The 22,546-nt window shown below is 39.0% G+C and overlaps 1 protein-coding gene across 1 annotated transcript in view; it reads left to right on the top strand.

The window, feature by feature from the left end:
• large1 (LARGE xylosyl- and glucuronyltransferase 1) overlaps positions 1-22,546 on the top strand; it is a 75,948-nt gene that overhangs the window by 12,067 nt on the left and 41,335 nt on the right. Inside the window, exons 3-6 of the mRNA XM_026363538.1 lie at positions 8,334-8,632; positions 12,421-12,503; positions 14,746-14,869; positions 15,101-15,272. Coding sequence (XP_026219323.1) covers positions 8,334-8,632; positions 12,421-12,503; positions 14,746-14,869; positions 15,101-15,272 — 678 coding nt within the window. The remainder of the gene's footprint in view (positions 1-8,333; positions 8,633-12,420; positions 12,504-14,745; positions 14,870-15,100; positions 15,273-22,546) is intronic.

Raw genomic sequence — 22,546 nt, 5'->3', positions numbered from 1 at the left:
TAAACATCTTCTTGTTTTGATTTTCCAATCAAGCTGCTTTCATTTTTATTGCTTTATTTGTACAACATTAAGAGTAACTGTGTTGATGCAGGATGATTAGGTTCACACCTATCTAAAAAAGATTATAATGAGTGATAACTACTCTCCTATGTCTGAGATTAACAAACTACTGATACTATATAAAGTTGATTGCAATATGAACTGATAGACAATAATTGAATACAAGTTAAAAAATAAGATCTCAGTCACATCCAGAATTAAAAATGTTACTGGAATAGCACATTGTACAATGGAAAGCAATGTCACTGATGGGTTTTTCCCCCTACCTTAACATTAAACATCCAAAGTCATCCTAGAAATTCTGAAGAAACAAATTTCCAGTAGACAAAGTCACCTTTCCCTCCTCTCTTTCTTCTGGAGGTGGTATATTAATGAATTACTGAGGCCTGTCCAAAGTTGATTACTTCCCCCAGACAATATAGTCCAGGAGTTGTTGGAGCCATTTTAATGACTTTTACTCACAGGATTGAAATGCTGCAGTAGTGCCATTATTAATTATGATTAAATTGACAATTTTGACTCAGGGTCACAGTCATTGGAGACTATACATGTGAATACTCTTGCATAATGCAATAGTGACCAGGGTCTACAAAGTAATTATTAGATCTGGCGTGGGGAGCAAACAGAAGCTGGGAGTGTGATAAGTTGTGAAAGAACCTGGCTGCAGGGAGCATCAACTATAGGTGAGGCCTGAATGTATGAGACAGGAACAATGTGTTTGTCTTGGTGGAGACTCCTTCTTTACCTTACTCTTTCTTTTTCTGTCCCTCACTCGCCTCCCACCTCTTTATGTTGTTTCTTCCTGTTTCCTCTTCATCAGCTGTGCTAATGTCTAACAAAGTGAAAGCGATGGCAAGTCTCTGGGGCCTCTAGTACTTTGTCTGGATGAGCTGCACACTGAGCAAACCTGCTGACAGAATAATGAACATCTGAAAACCCACAACACTGTACATACAGTTGCTCTTTGTAAAGATATACATTTTGTGTTGAGCTTGAATATTCAAAATTGTGTTGAGCAGGAAAATTTGAAACCACAGTTTTCAACAGATAAAAAAAATGCTATGCTCAGTGTCCACTTACTAGTTTTTCTCAAGCTCTCAGCATGACCTAAGTTTAGGAACTCTTTTACATAGGTCATCTCACCAACCTGGTCGACAGCTGGAGGTGCAGCAGTAGCTTTGACGCACTCTCAAAATACTTGGTGACTGATTGCTGTAATTAATGTCAGAAACTGCACTCCTACTTTGAGTCATAACTTAATCATATTTGAACACAGAATAATATGTATATTTTAATTCTAAGTGTGATGCTTTGGAGGATATTATTATCTCCAGGTCTGCTCTGAAATACACTATGAAAAGCATAGAAACTGCTGTTAGTTTGAAAACCCCTTTGTCAAAATGATATACCAAGTTACAATAGTACAGTACAGTGGCTATGATAAAGTTCAACCTTTGGCAGCCAGGGTTGGTCTTTGGGGGTTTACAGAAAGGGACTAAATTTAGTTACAGTGTAATCCGTCTGTCTTATTCTAGATCTGCCAATCTAATCCTCTCCCTTGTTTAATTTTCTTAGCAGTTTTCTCTTTGATACCCTGTGCAAAAATTCACATTGAAACAGAAGCTTTAATGCCCAGAGGTAACACTCATAGCCCATTTCAACAAGCTCTGAATCCACAAACGACTAATTTGATGCATGCCCCAAGGACAGACCGTCTTTGAGAGAAACATTGCAGAATTTGTGTTTAGATATGGTTTGGCAGCTGTAAAAATCTGGCAGAATCTGTCTAAATACAGTGCTATAGAGGAATCAGAAACCCTGGCTCTGAAATTCTAGTAGGGTATCTGTGGTTGATCAAAGCTGTTAGCAAAAGACTTCAGCATAAGCCTGGATTTAGATTCTATAGAACTACAGACTAATATAAACTATATTATATAGGAATTAAATTGATTGGTTGATTGATGTTTTATTCATTTATAGTGCCACATGAAAAATATTAGCTGTAGATATGATTAAACACACACTGTGATAGAATAAAAAAAGATATTTTTGCCCCTACACTTCTTTTTCTCACATCAGTCACTTTCTAATCCTATCACCTCATACTTGTCCCAGTTTTCCCATAATTTAATCACTATCTTTGAAGGTGTCGCACACCCCACAATACTGTAATTTGAGTCGTACCGAACATGACAGTTTCAGGTCTTAGGAACTTGATTTAGCTCTGCATCAACAGACTTGGAGAAGACATACAGCTCTCTGCCACAAAGCTCCACTTTCCAATGCCAACATTGACTGACTGTGGGATCTTATTTTCCAGCAGCAAAGAATAGCTGATGATATAAAACGACAGTTAGGATCTTCTTTGTCTTATCTCTGCCGCACGCATTTATTACTTAAAAATCATATCAGCACCTCAGACCTCCGCATAAGGACTATGCGGAGTAGAGGTTTTTATAGGTCTCTTCAGTTGTAAGGAGCTTTACAAGGTCAAAATATGCCTTAATGTTTGGAGGCCACTGTGTTTACATGCATTGTCATGGCAGACAAAAGAAAACCAAAACTGGGTATTCAGATCAGTTCAACTGTTTGTTTCTACTTGTATGGCTAGTCAGCTTATTAACAAGGAGGCACACTATAGGATCACACGGAGTTTAAAAAAAAAACAGCCAAGCATTCTTATTGGCTATGGTGATGTTGTTATGGTTTGGGGTTCTCATGCTGACCTTGAGTAAGTTGACCTTGAGTACTAACCTAGATCTAATTTTAATTCTAATCTGATGGAGTAGATAATAAAACAATTGTTGCCATCCACATACCTAGCCTGTACTGGATTCCTTGAGACAAAAATATGCTACATTCTATATGTTGTAGAGAAATTAGAAAAGAGGGTTGATGGCCACAAAACATTGTATTTTTCTAAATAATAGGGACAACAGTTTCGCTTTATGTGCTTGTTTTTATGTCACTCTATCTTGAACTAGTCATGTGTTCTTTTGTGGACAGTTTGGATTAGCATCACTATATTTGACTCAGCCTTCCACCATACTTGTTGCATTTGTGGAAACATGTGAGGCACCGTCAGACTCGGAATACACAACATATCATGGGCTATACAACAAGCAGCACAAATAGCCAAACCAAATAGCATAGAATACAATCCATACATCTGCAGCGGCAGCACAGTAAACGCTGATTGTGTGCTTAATATATGTTATACAGCATAAATCAATAATGCTGAATGACTATATCAGTTTGCTACTGATGTACAGAATACCATCTATCTAATCATTACACAACATTGAAGGTTTCTGGCCCAGACAGTTCATGAGCTTTTAGTACTTTGATGGTTAATCATACCAAGATTACAGTACTGACAAAATCTATCTGTCCCGAGATATACAAAGACACACACACACATCCTGTTGGGTGCACACGGCTGTGTATTTTTATAGTTTGGACAATAATAAGACTGTGTTAATACACAAGATCTCAAGGACTGCATGATGTCTGGAACCCACAGACATCACCAGATGGTGTATTTCCTCTCTGGTAATTCTCTGCCAGGCTTTACTGCTGCGGTTGTACTTCTTCCTAGTTTTTGGGGGTGTTTTGCTTTTGACAAAGGAACTGCATGCTCAGTTGGATTTAGGTCAGGTGATTGAACTGGACATTGCAGAATGAAATAAATCCCAAGTTGCAGTGCACTTGAATTATCTACACTCTACACTTCTAGACCAGTGTAATGCAAAACCTACACTATACTGCAATATGTCATCTTGTTTTCACATTTAAAACAGTACTTATGTTGAATGCACAAGTGAAACTAAAACCAACCTTAAAAGAGAAACTATCTTGTAAAAAGGTCAGGGAGGCAATGCATTTATTATTAATTCTATTGCCTCTCTGATTATTAATAATAAATATATAATGATACTATCACTCCACTTTCTATATCTGATTTTAACTAGGTGGTGACTAGCTGGTGTACTTGTTCAGAGGTGTTTCAAACTGTCTGACAGGTGAACAGATGAAATCACAAGATGGATGTGATTTGTTGCTACCACCCAGCAGAAGTCTGCGTGAGAGCAGGAGGGAGAGGACAATTAAATCTGACACATATGAATGCACCAGGACCATGGCATCCACACAGTAATGAATCATTTAGCACAGTGTCTGTTCGCTGGGTAAGAGGTTAGTTGATTAGCTATAAGATTATTGATAGTTATCGTAAGAAATCCAAGCACTCACTAAGTCTGTGGTGTTCATTACATCTCATATGCACTGATCTTACATCAGCATTATTTGAGTCAGTTTGAATGTCAAATCTTCTGTGAAATTTCTCTTTCTTAGTCCCCTCCAACTCCAACACCACCAATCCACAAAACTGGGACAGTGTAATCCAGCGTTTGCATCCAACCAGGAGAACTATATCTAATAATTTGCTGATTGCTGAATTAGTGATAATTGGCTATCAAAATCAAATCTAAAAAAAAAAAAATAAGTAGAAAGTTGGGAATAAAAGCCTTGCATAAAAACCTTCTATTTGAGAACTGATATTGCTCTGGAGGAATTCCTGGCAGTTAAAGGATTATCAGTTACAGAAGCTTAAATTAAATGTTCTTATTAAATATTTGGATTGGAAATTTGCTTTACTATACTAACATAATGTACATTTGTACATGGAGTAATTAAAGCCCACATAACTGAAATTTTCAAAATCAAATTTTGTACACTTTCTGGACTTTACAATACATGTAAGATGAACCTGTATTTACCTACTCAGTCTTAAAACAAATAACCTCCTAGTATCTTTCTGAATGTAATGTAAAGAACAGCCCATTTTCTGTCCTCTGCTGGAAACATTTAATTCATGTGTTTTGCAGTGGCTTGTGTTTGTATGAAGACAATGAGCTTCATGACAAATGCCTAAAAACCAAATGAACTGACTTGGCTGTATAAAAGACCAGGTGCATCTGCTGCCCTGAAAATGCCATATGCAATCTGTGAGCAACACAAACAGCCATTGAGTCCAGTTCAGTGGGATTAGGCCCAGAAAATCCACTCTGCAAATTAATTACAGTCTGGGCAAAATGGAGCCCAGAAGGTGTTTTGGTTCAACGAGAGAGGGATTAGCGGTGCTCTATGGTTAAAAGAACCTGTGTATATACTAGCCTCCTTTATATCATGTGACCGTAATTGGTTAGATAACAAATTAAGCCAGGGCCAATGAAAAGTTTTGTAACATTAGTTTAGTTCCCTATGGGATGGGTTTCAAGGAATTTACATGTAAAAAGATTTGAGAAAAATCCATAGTGCTTTAGTTAATTGTTCTTTTCCTCTGTCTTTCTGTTGAGCACAGGGATCTCTGCATTTTGCTGTTTTTGTTAACTCATTTATAAGGTACCTTTACATGAAACTCTAAAGGATTGACAAAATGTTGTCCCAGTGGTCCTGTTGGCATCCCTGAGACGTGACACTTAACTTCCAACATAACATATAACACAAATTTTAGAAATACCGTAGGTATTACTTTTAAAACAACAATGGCACATTATCGCTCTGCTCTTGTTAATTCCTGCACTTATCCAATGTAATTCAGACTCAAACAAGGACGTGACACAAATGATTATGGTCATATATGTTCATCAAGCAAATAACATTCATGTAGTTAGATGGAGGAGAATAGAGACGCTTGAGGACCAGTACAACCTGCAGCTGAGATAGTATGCAGAGGTAATGGTTTGGGGTTGGACTAGGGTTGAACTCAGGTTAAAGTGACCATATTTTGCTTGCTTAGTTTAGTGTTTTTTCACTGCTAAAAAAAAAAGAAATAAGGAAACACATAAACAATACATCTTAGGTCTTGATGAATTAAATCTTCCAGTTGGAAATCTTTTTTCATTACATAGTAGAATGTGTTGAAAACAAAATAACATAAGGGTAATAAATCAAATCAAAATCATTATCCCCTGGAGATCTGGATTCAGAATCATACTCAAAATAAAATTGGAAAAGTCATATGACAGGCTGAGCCAACTTCTTTGGAAATTCCTCAAGACAATTCAGAATTGGAGTCAGTCCACACATTCCTGTTCCTCTGTTGGCCACCCAGTGGACAAGTTATATTATGCCCAAAACAGTGGTTGCTTGTACCACCCCTATCACTGGCTACGTCCGTGTGCCATCTCAATAAATTGTGGCAGTGCAATGTCACACAAATATGTCTGTTTTGAATCAAAATATTAACGTCTTAAATCCAATTATACATGCTTCGGCTGGAATCTGATTAGTTTGTGTTTGTGTATTGATTTTGCTACATAACCCAAAATTCTACTTATATTTGTCATTGTTATGAGGTCTACATGGTGGAAATGTCTTTGACTGAGCTCAAAAAATTGTTCTGTAAGGAATAGCAATGTGATGTCGACTGCTAAGCAAACATCCTGAATGCCATTTCATCTATTGATGTTGCTATAGCTTTGTAAATTACATGTGCTGCATTGTAGAGTAGCACAGAGGTCATATATCAGCATTAGAACATGATTTGTGAGTTATATAATAAATAAATCGATACATTATGTCTGGTAAATACAGTATTTCAACTTATAATTCCTTTACTTACCCATGTGGAGCAACCACCTATCCATATTCTGCTGCATACCAGGGCAGGTTGTAAAAACATTTGTTTGTGACGTGCCATGGACAGATAAATGCATTGTTTGAAGTCTGTTGCTGTCATGTAACTGTATCTATTTCTGCTTTATGGTTTAAACTTTAGGAAAAATAGACAAAGTAATTTTTTCTTCCCAGCATGCAAATAGACATTCACATGGAGCTTTGAGCCGATTACTGTCTAACATGGGCACCCAATTTTACAAATAAATATAGGTAACATTAGAACATAAAAAGCATATATGCTATATAACATGGGTGGTTGGCTACGAAAAAGTAGCTGTCCTCCTGTTTTTTTTTAACTATGTGCATGTCAGGGCACTTTTTTGTGTGTGTTTTCTTGTCAGCAAAGCATTATGTGCGATTGCTGTGACTATGAATATTAACATGTTGGGAATAACAGCTTTTGTCTAGTCTAAATCATGTTGTAAGTGCTATTTCTCTTTCAGTGTATGTGAGATATTCTCCCAGGGAGACCCTGGTGGCTAGTCACTCAGTAAAACTAAATCACCCCTACACCCCCAACACAAAGCCATGTACTCAGCTATTTCAACACTCTATTTTGAACATTTGCACCAATTTCTCTATCTGTTGTGGTGACATAAAGGTGGATCAAAAATGACCAACAATACCACCTTTTATATCGTATGACATAGTGGCCAATTGGTGTAATGATCCTACCGTGAATGGGTGGTTTAAAAGGGGCAGTAGACTGCTTTTGTTAAAAAGGGAACAAGACTATCCCAGCTGGGTGACAGCAACCAGTTGCTGTCAGATGGCAGATGGCATTATACTACAAAACCATGTATTTCACAAACCGATCAATATTCGAGGTATAATACAGCTGGTTCCTTGTCGTACAGTAATGTGAGGAGTTCTCCGAGACTGTCTCTTTCGACCAGTGAGAATCTCAGTTAAGGCCTTACCCTTACCCTTTAGGATCTGAGGTTTCTAAGATGTAGGGGGAGAGAGAGTGATCGGCGGGTAAGAAGAGAGGGGGTGATGCTTCCTCATCATGCCTAGTGCCTACTGTATAAGCCTGTGCAGGAAGTGCTATGATCTAGGGTTGCTGCAGTTGGTCAGGTCCAGGTCCAGCAACATTATGTGCCCAAAGAATGAGGTCAGCTGACTACCTGAATATATTGAATGACCAGATTATTTCATCAATGTTTTTTTTTTCTTCCCTGATGGCAAGGGCATATTATTATATTCAGGGATCAAGACACATCATTTTCACACATGGACTTTAACCCCATTGAGAATCTTTGGGATGTGCTTGAGAAGACTTTACCCAGCGGTCTGACTATTCCATCATCAATACAAGATCTTAGCAAAAAAGGAATGCAATGGGAAAAAATGTGACATTGCAAAAGCTTATCAAAATGATGCAACGGCGAATGTGTGCATCACATTCACACTAGTATGTTGTAGATTCACTGATTCAGCAATATAGTAAAATGATCAGAAGTAAAACTCAAATCACCCACCTCATATTTAATGGCACAAATTTCTGGGAAATGTGACAGCTCAGCAGTGGTAGACATCAAATTTTGGTGTCAGTCCTCTTCATATTTGTTTGTCTGTGACCTAACCCACAGTGAAGCCCGTTCCCCTGTCTCCATTGGAAGCCCAGTCATCAGCGTCAATTGGAGGAACTGGGGAGCGGCAGGCCTTAGAGTTGCGAGTCCGGGCAGTAGAAGAAGAGAATCGTGCTCTGCGCCGAGAACTCAGTCGGCCACCCAAGAGCCCATCTGCACACTTTCCAATCAGCAGTCACCGTGGCAACCAAAGCCGAACCCATTCAGAGGAGGGCACGGGTGACAATGAGGGCCAGAAAGCGGCTGCAGTGGGAAATAGCTCAGACTGTGTGCAGCAGCCAGTGGTGGATAAATGTGAGGTGAGACATGCTTGATGTATATTTGTAGTAACAATTTAGGAAGAAATCCTGTTTTTTTATAACTACAAAATGTTCCATTGTTACTGGCCACTCAAAACCTATTTATGTGGTGATGCAGTATGACCTTGAAGGTTTCCAAGAACCAGAAAGCCATTAACACTTTGTGAGACCATAGTCTGCCTTAATATTAGCCTAATCCTTTACTGTTGGAAGAGCTTTAGAATGGTCATGCTGTGAACCCCACACTGATAATACCTCACATCACATCACCTTTAAGCTCAGTGTTTGTCTGAAACAACCTGTACCTGTAACTGGTCAGGTGTTTTAATACAGATATAAGAGGCTGGCTCAGTAGTGTAAAAATGAAATATGCAGTATTTTAGTTTTTTTTTTTTTTTTTTTTTTTTTTGTAGTATTGTTGTTTTAAAGAAATTTTCTAATTTGATGTTCTCAAATGCAACATTAATTAATAATTGCTATGTGATCAACCAATTCATCACCTGATAAAATAGTTGGGTTTGTTGGCTTGTTGGGTTTACAAGGCTTCATGGATAGGTTGTTATCCATTTCTTCTGATTGCAGGCACTCTTTGTGGTAGGTAGGGCCACTCTACATCTATAGAATTTACTGATAAGAGGAGGAGCTATTAGAGTCTGGATGTTAGCCTGGCCTTTTTTAAATCAATTTATTGCTTAAACACTGCATAGGAATATGGTCATTCCCCGGTAAAATAACAAGAAATTACATTTATCTAGGCTTATATTAACACTGCAGAAACTTATACTGTTTTCAGATCATTTAGAATTGTGTTAGTGTAGGAGCCTGACAACAGTGTGTAATAGGGGAAAGATGCAGTACAGAAAGAAAAAAAAAAAATCATAATAGAAAGAAATACATACATTTACAAGTGCTGCCCCCTACACTTTAAAATCATGAAGCAACTTTACACATACATTACACAATACATTTTCATAACCCTTTATTGTTCACACCAAGAATAACAGCAGCTTCACAGCGGATTTCCCTCCAACATGCAAATGTGCACTTCCACATTAGTTTGTTTTTAAATACCTTCAGTTGTTGTCTTATTTTCATGACCAATTTTTTTGTAGATTTTTATTTATTTTTACTTTTGTCAGTTTCAGGTTATTTCAGTGACATTTGTAGGTTTTTCTTTCTTTAAGGGAAGGGTGCCAGTAATTTTGTCCATGTCTGTACAGCCAGGCACAAAAAAACAGCCAAGTGCAGGGAAAGCAGAGCTCCTTTAGGATTGGAAGAGAATAAGTCTAGAGAGGGCAGTCTGAGTGTAGCGCCCTTCTAGCAATGCTTGACCATGACTCCTGCTCATTTGGAACGTTTGTCCGGCTGCCCTGTCAAATGTCTGAGAGGGAAAAGGAACTGCACACAGATTTTTTACATGTCAAGCTGGCATCAGGGAGGCATACTTGAATGATACTCGAAACTAAAATTGAGCCATAACCATGGGCTTTAAGGAAGACGTTTTGAATTGGCGCTATACAAATAAAACTAAATTGAATTGAATTGAATTAAATAGTTCAGATAACTGCTTTAAGATAAGATAAGATAAGATAAGATAAGATAAGATAAGATAAGATAAGATAAGAAAAAGCTTGTAAAAACTGTCCCTGAGTCTGTTAGTCCGTGACCTTAGCATCCTGAGTCTTTTTCCAGAGGGAAACAATTTAAACACTTGGTGTCCTGGGTGTGTGCAGTCTTTCATGATGTTGCGTGCCCTCCTAAGACAGCAGGTGCTGTAGAGGTCCTTCAGTGAGGGAAGAGGATGGCCAATGATATTTTGGGCAGTGTTTATGACCCTTTGTAGCACCTTCTTGTGTGCCATGGTGCAGCTTGAAACCACACAGAGATGCAGTATGTTAGCACACTCTCAATGGAGCAACGGTAGAAGGCAACCAGCTGCTCTCTCTTCAGGTTGACCCTCCTGAGGATCCTCATGAAGTGAAGATGCTGTTGGGCCTTTTTCATAACCTCTGAGGTGTTTGAGCTCCATTGGAGGTCTTCATCCATGTGCACACCTAGGTACTTGAAGCTTGGCACCCTCTTCACACACTCTCTTAATAAGGATGGACTGCAGATCTGACTTCTTCCTCCTGAAGTCCACGTTGTCTGCACACCACCCCACCAGCCTCTGGATCTCATCCCTGTATGCTGTCTCATCACCACCAGAGATAAGCCCCACCACAGTGTCGGCAAACTTAATGACGACGTTGTCTGGGTGTGTACTGACAGTCATACGTGTACAGGGTTTACAGCAGAGGACTCGGCACACAGCCTTTTGGGGAACTGGTGTTTCGTCTCAGGGCTGTGGAGAGATGAGGACTAATTCTGACTCTCTGTACTCTGTCAGAGAGAAAGTCTCTGATCCAACAGCAGGTGGTGGTAGGAAGTCCAATGTCCAACAATTTTTGCTGACAGTCTGTCCGGTAGTATTGTGTTAAATGCAGAGCTAAAGTCGACAAAGAGCAGCCTAGCATAACGCCCGTGTGTTTCCAGGTGAAAAATGGTGGTGTGGAGCGCAGTGTCCTCTGTCGATCTGTTAGCTCTGTATGCAAGCTGCAGTGGGTCGAGTGTGGGTGGGAGGTAGGACATAATGTGACGTCGGACCAGTTTCTCAAAACACTTCATTATTACAGGTGTCAGAGCTACTGGTCGGTAGCCATTGAGGCTGCTGATGGAGGTCTTCAGGCATGGTGGGATGTAGGACTGCGACAGTGATGAGTTGAAAATGTTGGTGAAGACCCCAGCCAGCTGGTTTGCGCACTCCCTGAGGACCTTCCCAGTCACACCATCCAGTCCAGCAGCCTTCCTGGGGTTCACTGCCCTCAGCATACACCTCACTTCGTGCTCCTGCACTGTGAGACTGGAGCTGCTGCAGTCTGATGTTTGAGCTTCAGCTGCCTCAGGTCCTTCCACCTCGAAGCCCCCAAAGAAGTGGTTTAATTCCTCTGCGGGCACAACATCACCCATAGCTGTCATGGTGTTGCAGGACATGTGGTTGGTTAGGTGCTGGACCCCCTGCCACATCTGCCGTGTGTTGTTGTCCCTGAAGTGATCCTCAATCCTCCTCTTGTAAGCTGCCTTGACCTCTCTGATGCCTCTTTTGAGGTTAGCTCTGGCTGCACTGTATTGTGCTTTGTCACCGGATCTGAAGGCAACATCACGTTGCTTCAGCAGGACCTGGACCTCTTTAGTTTACTTTAGCTACGAAGCTAAGCTCAGAAGATCTTGACGACTGTATCTATACTGTGCCCAGCATCTGACGGTTTTTCCAAAGAGTAGCACACCAAACCAAACATACACACAAGTAAATAAAGTAAATAAAGCACCGTTAGTGAGGAGCAGTGAGCCGCAGCGTTTGTGCATGCTGCCATCTTGGTTCCTTTGGTTAATAAAAGCTGTTAAAATAAAAAGAATCAGGGTATAAAGGTACATATTACATAATTTTTCTGAACAATTATCCTAAGGGAGGATTTTTCAGCTATTAGTTCATTAACAACAATCTACAGGCAGCATTTTTAAAAATACTGTCTAATAATGTGTAGCTGCAAGACAGTAGGTGATTCAAGATTCAACATTCAAAAATCTTGAATCTGGAACATATTTCTACCTTTGATACTACTAGTTCATCTATGTTCCACTGTAGAATTTACTACAAACACTGTCTTCCTACCTAAAATAATCTACACCAATATTTTTCTACCCTGTATCATGTGGAATGATTTCTCCTCTTTCTAACTTCTCCTCCACAGACCATCCATGTGGCCATTGTATGTGCCGGTTACAATGCCAGTCGAGATGTGGTGACACTAGTTAAATCAGTCCTCTTCCACAGGTACAGCCATGTTTTTATTTTTCTTTACCATTCTTATATCACCATTGTTTTTAAGAATTTTCATTTAACACAGTTAATTTTAGAACAACTACATCATTGCAATATGCAGATTTGCAGTTAAATTAATTATACATTACTGTGGCTCAAATAACGTGGTAAAAATTGTTCTCACTGCTAACACCACAGGGGTTCATAACAAGTATCTAGCTAGTGTTGTGCTTATTTGTAAACTTGCTCATTTTATTTATGTTTACTGTAAGTGTTAGGATGGCTTTAACTTCAACATCCAGCTAGCTTGCGACAAAAAGCAACTTCCGTTAAATATGATATTTCTTTTGTGAGGAATCATTTAAATAAGAATACACATACTGTAGGTCAAAGACTTACAGCTGTAATAAGCTGGGCATATTTTCTCTAGTAATTTCATTTTCTAGATTATGAATACTTCTACTGCTGCATTTGTCAAAATACGCTCCACCCATATCAAAATAAAAATCTGCAGGAAACAGACTTCAATATCCATTTTACCAACATCTAAGTCAAATAGGAAATATTTGAAATGCACAAATGTGCACAACTTAGACACTTAGGGAGATATGATGCAAATTTGTTATATGTTCAGTTTTCTTTTATGTACATTTCTGTATATGCACATAAATTTAGTGTATATAAATATTAGACAACAAAGTGAGACAGGAATGTAACTACATAATGTCAAAGTGTAAAGTAAGTACATGCCTACCGAGTAGATCATGCAGCATGGTAGAGTTTATAGATTCCCCTCTATTTCATCAGATGACTGCTGATGATTTGAGGAAAACTGATGTCAGGAGTAGCATTTCTAATTTGCGGGCTGTGTTTAATCAGATGTGAAGTTTAAATGTTTACTCACTGTGGTTTTGCAACTAAATGACAAATATCTGAGCGAACAGATGCCTAAGAGGTCAGCCTGTTGGTCTTTCATCTGCTTGTGTGGGGCATCTTGCTAAATGACCATAAGGATGCGATGGGACATAAGACACTAAATGTCACCAAAGTCTGACCCAACAACAAACAGTCTCTGCAACTGTATTTCTTCCCTATACTGTCAATGTATGTAATGACAATCCCCATGAAGCAATATTTAAAATCCACATGGACACTGCATACTGAAAGTATTCACATCGCTTAACTTTTTCCACGTATTATGTTACAGCCTTTTTCCAAAATTGATTAAATTTATTATTTTTCTAAAATATTTTAATTGACAGACTGGATTCTGTTGGTTGAGGATCTGCACTTAACCGACTGACTTCCTACTTAAAGGATGGAAGTTTTTGTTTCTTTTGGCTATTTTACATTTGTTGAAACCAAACTCTGTTCAGGCATTCCCCAGGGATCAATTTATAATGAATGAATGATGATATGATACAATTATAATGAATAATGTATTTTCACTAAACACACTTACACTTGACAGAATTATTATCATTATAATTGTATCATATCATCAGTCATATGCTGATGACTCGGCTATAGTCCATTAGCAAAACCAAAAACTTGGTACCGCTTGATAATAATATTACCTGTAGTCCCTGAAAAGAAAAGACAGAACTCAATTTGACTGTCAAGAAGCTTGATCTAATTTTTAAAGAACATCAGAGCCAAAACTAAGACAGCTTTATATACCTTACAGAATGCAATCTAAAGTTAGGAGATTGAAATGTCAAGCTGTCTCTGAAAAACTGGTACATACATTTATCGGTTGCAGTAATGCTCTTATTGCTCGACTACCAAAACAGACAATCTCAAGCGTGCAGCTCATTTGGAATGCAAACTCCAGTTCTTAAAGCACCTCATTGGCTCCCAGTACAACAGATGATTAAATAAATGCTGCTGGACCCAAAAGCACTTAAATTGTTTGGGATGATTTATACTGTGTACCCATAGCATCAGCTTGTTGTGTTATAGATCATAAAGCCACTATAGGTGATGATATTTGAGATTTAGATTTTATATTTGCCATCATGTATGAAACATGCTATACAAAATTGATTTCACTTTATTAGTAGTGCTGTAGTCAATACAAGTTGCTGGTGTACTGTGAGATTAGATACAGTATGTTGGCAAACAACACATACAGTGCTGCGAAGATTTTACTCAGATTGTTGTTGTGTAATATTGAGATTAGTTTGATGATCTGAAGCATTTAAGTGGGACTATATATGCAAAAAAATAAACTTTTGTGTGTGTGTGTCCACAGGCGGAACCCCTTGCATTTTCATTTCATTACAGACTCCATTGCTCAGCAGATCTTGTCCTCTTTGTTCTATACCTGGATGGTTCCTGCCGTCAGGGTCGACTTCTATGATGCAGATGAACTAAAGGTGAAGAACACAGATTCCTCTTCACCTCACCTTGATCCTTCAGTCAGAAATACTCAGTGCTGCAGATACTGTACTTATTATCCTGTGACCATTGAATATTAGAATTCTAAGAATTTATTTTACTAAGTTGTGAGTGCTGTAAATTATCCTTAAAAATGCAATTCTGCAAATTAATTTTTTTTATTCAGTATATTTAAAAGTGACTTATCCAAGCCCTGCTTCGTCTTTCAGTCTGAGGTGTCATGGATCCCTAACAAACATTACTCTGGAATCTATGGCCTGATGAAACTGGTGCTCACCAAGACACTGCCATCCAATTTGCAGAGAGTCATCGTCCTGGACACAGACATCACCTTTGCCACTGACATCGCTGAACTCTGGGCTGTGTTCCACAAGTTCAAAGGTTCAAAGCTCTTGTTTTATAACTAATTGCAAGTTGATTATATATGTATGAATATTTTACTAAAGCTTTGCCAAGTCTATATTTTTTTATATTAAAGCCTGTTTTGTCTTGAAACTGATGATGGCCAGTGTAATGCTAGTGTCTTTCCAACAGTTTCCGATGTAAGCAATATGCAGGTTTTATTAATACTACAGATTTATTTCATAAAAGCTGTTGAAAAATAATTCACACAGAATATGTGTGCCTGTTTCACATTTTGCATCCATCCTGTCTAATGTGAATGAAATCAATATGTAGTAGACCTGTTAAGCCACAAAATGTGTACACGATGCAGATTTGGTTTTAGGAGGCCATTACATTTTGACTCTAATTGGCACCATGCACATGAACATAATGGGATGTTTATATTACACTAATATTAACCATTAGGCGGCACGGTGGTGTGGTGGTTTGCACTCACATTAAGCAGGACACTGGTCAGCAGGGTGGAGTTTGCATGTTCTCCCGGTGTCAGCATGGGTTTTCTACAGGTACTCTGGCTTCCTCCCACCTCTAAAGACGTGCATGTTAATTGGTGACTTTAAATTAGATGGTTATTGGTTAGTATCAATGTTCACAAGTTATTGATATTTGGCAGAACCCAGTCTTCCATGGCAAATTGTTCCAGTCTATCCAAATTGGATGTTTTTTGAGCATGAACATAAATTTGAGCTCCCGCCACAGACTATAGGATTGAGACTGAGATTGAGGCCTCACTTTTCCAATACTTTTTAAGGGGAGTGTAGGTTGGAACCACGTATAGGAACTCCTTGGCTAATGCAGCCTTATCAGCCATGTCAGCTGTACGTTATATCAATTAGCTCCCTGTAAATTAGGATGTGTTTATAGCATTTTATTGCTAACAGACATTAAGAATGGCTCCTTTAAAGTATACTGATGTGCAGTGTGTTTGTTTGAAGAGCCAGTGGAATTGTCTGTTAGTCGAGTGCTGGGTTTTTCGCCAGTCTGCAGACAGCAGATTGACTTGCTATTTCATGCTCAGGTAGTTGATGTTGTAGCTTCCCTCTCACAGAATTTGTTAGCACAACACTGGTTTGGATTCATAGTGCTTGACACTGGAATACTGTTATTTTCACAACTGTTACACAGTGCAATACGAGGTTCTAGCTTTACCAAGGGCTTTTTTTTTATATATTATTAAACTGTCTTTCCAGGCTAGGCAATATTCATCTAAATTGGTGGAACGCCACCTCCTTTCCAGCTTACGTGATTTCTGCTTTAAGCTACGGATTTCGTGAATTGTACTATGGAGCTAACTTCCTCTGATTCACTAGCTTCTTTTTCAGAGGAGCAACAGTATCAAGTATTGTTCAGAGTGAAGCAGCAGTACTATCAACAAGATAGTCCATTTGTGCTAGAGTAACGTTGAAATGACTGCCCTCCTCTGTGTTGGTACATGGCTCTGAAATAAAAGATGGAATAAGTTCCTCAAATTTGTCGACAGCATTTTCAAATAAACGTCCACTGTAGTGAATCTTATCCGTAGGTGTTGTAAAGTTTGGTACTGTAAATTCAAATGTAATTAAAAAATGGTCAGATAAAAGACGGTTTACTATTAAATGATCAATTTTCACACTGTATGTCAGAATAAGAATAAGGGTGCGATTAAAACAATGAGTGGGTTTATTTTGGGTAAAACCAATGGAGTCTAATAGTGAATTAAGTTATCAACATCTACATGGACATTAAAGTTATCCACTATAATGACTTTATCTGCATTAAGAACTAAATCAGATTGAAAGTCTGAGAATTCAGTTAAAAACTCAGAGTAGGGGACAGGAGGATGGCACACAATAGCAAACAGGACTGGTTTTTGATTTTTCCAGTTAGGATCAGATAGGCTAAGAGTGACGCTCTCAAATGAATTAAAACTATGTTTAGCTCTGGGGTTGATTAATAAACTTGAGTGGAAGATTGCTGCTACTCCTCCACCCTGACCTGTGCTTCTAGGAACATGATAATTAAAATGACTTGAGGGGGTTGACTCATTCAGACGGACATATTCTTCCTGCTGCAGCCAGGTTTCAGTAAGACAAATAAGTCTGTTTGAAGGTCAATTATCAAATCATTCACTAACAGGGATTTAGATGAGAGAGGTCTGATATTTAACAGTCCACATTTGATTGTTTTATTTTTATTTTGTTCTGAGAGAGTCGTCTTTATTTGTATTAGGTTCTTATGAATCACTCCATTTGTGTCAATGACCTGAGTGGATTTCTTGGCGGGTGTGTCACTGAGTGGGAAAAATTGATTAGAAACGTGAACCTGGTCGTGGTGAACCTTGGGCGAGTGTTTAGGGTTATGCTTCCTACGAACTGTCACCCAGCCGCCCTGACTTCCCGGCTGCTTGGGAACTGCCGCGGGACAGCTAACGGGAGCTAGGCTAGCCGAGTCTCCAAATCACTCAGCCTCACCTCTAATGCTGAAAATAAACTACATTTATGACAGATCCCCTTCTCACTAAAGAAGGCAGAGGAGAAACTAAACATATGACAAACTGAACAAGAGAGAGCAGGAGAAGAAGAAGAGGAAGAAACAGCCATGACTAACAGAGTAGAGCTATAAGACCTCACAACACAAGAAAACAAGAGTATTGAGTATTATGAACGGTCCTTAAGCAACACAGGTGTATGTTACAACTCTTACGCCAGTAGTGCTGTTCACTAAAACTATTATTTAGTTTTAAGTTGGTTAAAGTTAGCAGAACAAACACAGAGCAATTGAATAGCGAGTCAGCGTCGACAACAGGAAGGGATACGATATGCCTACCGTAGGAGGAGCAGCATGTCAGCCAAGTATCTGGAGCTGATACTACCAACCGCCAGGGATCAAACCAACCAGAAAACTGTAGGGGATCTATTGCTTGTTTACTGTACATGTGTCACACCAGGGAGACAAGACGCTGGACTTACTGAATGCTAATATTAGGGATGCATACACTTCTAACCTCCTCCCCCCACTGGGCAATTCTGATGACAACCTGGTACATCTGCTCCCTGAATACACACCCAAGGTGAAAAGAGAGCCTGCACAGAAGTCTGTGAAATTGTGGTCTGATGAGGCCAGTGAGACACTGAGAGACTGTTTCGAGACCACAGACTTGGAGACACTCTGCTGCTATCATGGAGAAGACATCAATGGCCTAAACCAACACATCACAGACTACATCAACTTCTATGTGGAGAACACTGTGCCCAACCAGAGGTTGCAGTGTTTCTTTAACAAAAAGCCCTGGGTGACCCCTGAGGTTAAGGCCCTACTGAAGAAGAAAAAGAAGATGGCTTTTATTTCAGATCACGTGGAGAGAGAACTGAAGCGGCTAAAGACCAGGAAAGCTGTAGGTCCCGACAGCATCAGTCCTGGACTGCTCAGGGAGTTTGCTGACCAGCTCTGCATCCTTTAGGTGTTTTGTATAGTCTCTAGGTCTCCTTTTCTACAAAACCATGTATGAGAATACAATAGTGCCTTTTAAACCCTTGTCTTCCTGTCTTATTTTTGCAGTGAGCATCAAAGTGTACTTCCTTAAGTCTTTATTCAGAACATGTCTAATTTAAGATATCTGAATTTTAAAAAGTAGCTTTAGGAAACAGTTAGCATTAGCATTTGCATGTTGTTTTTGTTGATACATCTGAAAACATTGCTGTTCCAATGCACAAATATAGCATACAGTGTAACCTAACAGACTTGGCACTTCCCTTCCTCCTCCTGTGTGTAAATGTGGTGCACCCGCTTCTGCTGAAGTAGTTCATTTTCCAGCAATGTGTTTTTATGCTTTGTTTTTCTTACTCAAGTCCCGGTAGCTTATTAAAGTTATAGGAAGTTGTTGACTCAATAATCAGCTATTTCTCCTTTTGAGGCAAATAACTGTTGAGAAGAGTCAAGAACAGCTGTGTTTCACAAAGGAATCAAAAGGAAAGCAGCAGATTTCAACTAGGCTGTCTCTCACATTCATTACATAAAGCAGTTAACCTTTCTCATCTTCCCTTGATTAAACTTTTTTTTATTTATTTTTTATACTTTATTGATCCCCTTGGGGAAATTGTGGTTGGACAACTGCCAGACAGTACATGTCAGTGCTACTACGGGGTTTCAGTGTCTTGTCCAAAGGCACCTCAGCAAGTAACCAGGAGGAGCCAGGAATCGAACAACCCTGGGGTTCGTAGACAGCTGCACTACTACCTGAGCTACTGCCCAAATTTGAGTCTCAATTTGCATTGGTTAGTGCAAATCGGGACTCTGGGATGTAAATACCATCAGCCATCAGCACCTGGGGTGTTGGGATGTTATTTCAAGGATCTGTTTACAATTAATATCACCCTTTTACACACTTTAGTGGTCACATCAGTGTTTGGGTACAGATTTTGAGTTTTAAATGAGGGGTGAAAACAGAGGTATTCCATCGCCACAAACTGTTGTTGGACCCTGTAAAGATAATGTGCACAAAACTCTTTTGTCCTCTAAAATAAAGCTTTTATTCCATCACTGTTTTTTTACACAAAGATAACCAGAGTAACTGCAAATGCATTTTTTAATTGATGATTTCCTTTTTTAAGCTGTCCAAACCTTTCTGGCCAATTGTGAAAAAGTAATTGCCCCCTAAACCTAAAAATCCAGTATTTGTGATATCTGGCAATAAGTCCTTCACATTGATGTGGAGGAATTTTGGCCTAATCTTTTGTAGAATATAAAATATTAAATTATATTTCATGACCTGAATCATGAATGTGATAAATATGCAAAGAGAAAAAAACATCAGAAAGGGGACTGTCTCTCATCACTTCAATGTATATGTGAGAAACAGATCAACATTGTGCATTTTTGTGATCACACTGTTAAATATCACCCTGTAAGGGCTTATGACAAATCAATAGTAATTCTATTCAATTCAATTCAATTCAATTCAATTTTATTTGTATAGCGCCAATTTACAACAGAAGTTATCTCAAGGCACTTTACAGTGTAAGGTTTAAGACCTTACAGAAAATATTTATACAAAAAATTATAGAGAAAACCCAACAATCCCATTTGAGCAAGCTTTAGGCAACAGTGGAGAGGAAAAACTCCCTTTAGAGGAAGAAACCTCCAGCAGAACCAGGCTCATAGTGGGCGGCCATCTGCCTCGACCGGTTGGGGTGAGTGGAAAGAGAAGAGAGAAAAGAACAGCAGGCAATAAAGACAACAACAAGCATCAGGAAACATTGGGCAGATGAACTGGATTCTGGAGATGTACAGCTCCAGGCCGAGGATACCTGCAGAAAAGTACAGAGAGAGGGAGACAGAGAGGAGGAAACACAACTAAAAGAGAGAGAAGACACAAAGTTAATGACATGCAATGGTGGCATTTGCATTGATACAGGAGAAAGGAGAGAGGAGAGGAGCTCAGTTTATCAGTAGAGGTCCCCCAGCAGATTAAGCTATATCAGCATAACTAAGAGATGGTTCAGAGTCACCTGATCCATCTCTAACTATAAGCTTTATAAAAAAGGAAAGTTTTAAGTCTAGTCTTAAATGTAGAGAGGGTGTCTGCCTCCCGAACCTGAACTGGGAGCTGGTTCCACAGGAGAGGGGCTTGGTAGCTAAAGGCTCTGCCCCCCATTCTACATTTGGAAACTCTAGGAACCACAAGTAAACCTGCAGTCTGAGAACAGAGAGTTCTGCTTGGAAGATAAGGAACTATGAGGTCTTTAAGATAAGATGGAGCCTGATTATTAAGGGATTTATAAGTTAGGAGAAGAATTTTAAATTCAATTCTGGATTTAACAGGGAGCCAATGGAGAGAAGCTAACGTTGGAGAAATATGATCTCTCTTGCTAATTCCAGTCAGAACTCTGGCTGCAGCATTTTGGATTAACTGGAGGCTCTTTAATGAGTTATTGGGACATCCCATTAATAAGGAATTATAATAGTCCAGTCTGGAAGTAACAAATGCATGGACTAGTTTTCAGCATCACTTTGGGACAGGATGCTCCTAATTTTAACAATGTTTCTTAGGTGAAAAAAGGCAGTTCTAGAGATTTCTTTGATGTATGAAGTGAAGGAGATATCCTGATCAAAGATAACTCCAAGGTTTCTTACAGTATTACTTGAGGCCAGAACTAAATCATCAATGGTGAGAATGTGTTTAGACATAGTGTCTCTGAGATTTTTATGCCCAAACAGTATAACCTCTGTCTTGTCTGGATTTAGGAGAAGGAAATTGGAGGACATCCAGGTCTTTATGTCTTTTAAGCATTCCTGAAGTTTGACTAATTGATTAGTTTCTCCTGGTTTCATAGATAAATATAGCTGGGTATCATCTGCATTACAATGGAAATTTATAGAGTGTTTCCTAATAATATTGCCTAAAGGGGACATATATAAAGTGAAAAGAATCGGTCCAAGCACAGATCCCTGTGGAACTCCATAGCTGACTTGATTGTGCATGGAAGACTCATCATTAACGTGTTCAAACTGAAATCTATCCGATAGATACGATTTAAACCACTCTAGTGCTGTTCCTTTGATTCCAATGACATGTTCCAGTCTGTGTAATAAAATGTTGTGATCTATAGTGTCGAATGCAGCACTAAGATCTAACATGACGAGTATAGAGAGTAGTCCATTGTCTGATGCCAATAGAAGATCATTAGTAACCTTTACCAGTGCTGTTTCTGTACTATGATGTACTCTAAATCCTGGCTGGAAATCTTCATACAAGTTATTGCTACGCAGGTCGTACAATTGCTTAGAAACTATCTTTTCAAGGATTTTAGAGATAAAGGGCAGATTGGATATTGGTCTATAATTCGCTAAGACCCCTGAGTCCAGAGTAGGCTTTTTGAGTAGGGGCTTGACTACAGCAACCTTAAAAGCCTGTGGTACGTAGCCTATTTGTAAAGACAGATTGATCTGATCTAATATGGACGTGCTGATCAAAGGTAAGACATCCTTGAGGAGTCTAGTCGGGATGGGATCTAAGAGACATGTTGATGGTTTAGAGGAATTAATTACTGAAATTAATTCAGAATGATCTACGGGGAGGAAGCAGTCTAAGTACGAGCGTGGATCGAGAGTTGTTGTGCAGTCCATGCTATATGCAGGGATGATCTGATCAATTTTTTCTCTAATAGTTATGATTTTATTTGTAAAGAAATTCATGAAGTCATTGCTGCTGAGAGTTGAGGGAATGCTAGGGTCAACCGAGCTATGACTCTTTGTCAGCCTGGCTACAGTGC

The sequence above is a fragment of the Anabas testudineus genome, chromosome 23, assembly GCF_900324465.2.
Source record: "Anabas testudineus chromosome 23, fAnaTes1.2, whole genome shotgun sequence".
In the NCBI taxonomy this organism is placed as follows: Eukaryota; Metazoa; Chordata; class Actinopteri; order Anabantiformes; family Anabantidae; genus Anabas; species Anabas testudineus.
Note: the sequence above shows the minus strand (reverse complement) of the source record. Positions and strands in the feature narration are given on the sequence as shown.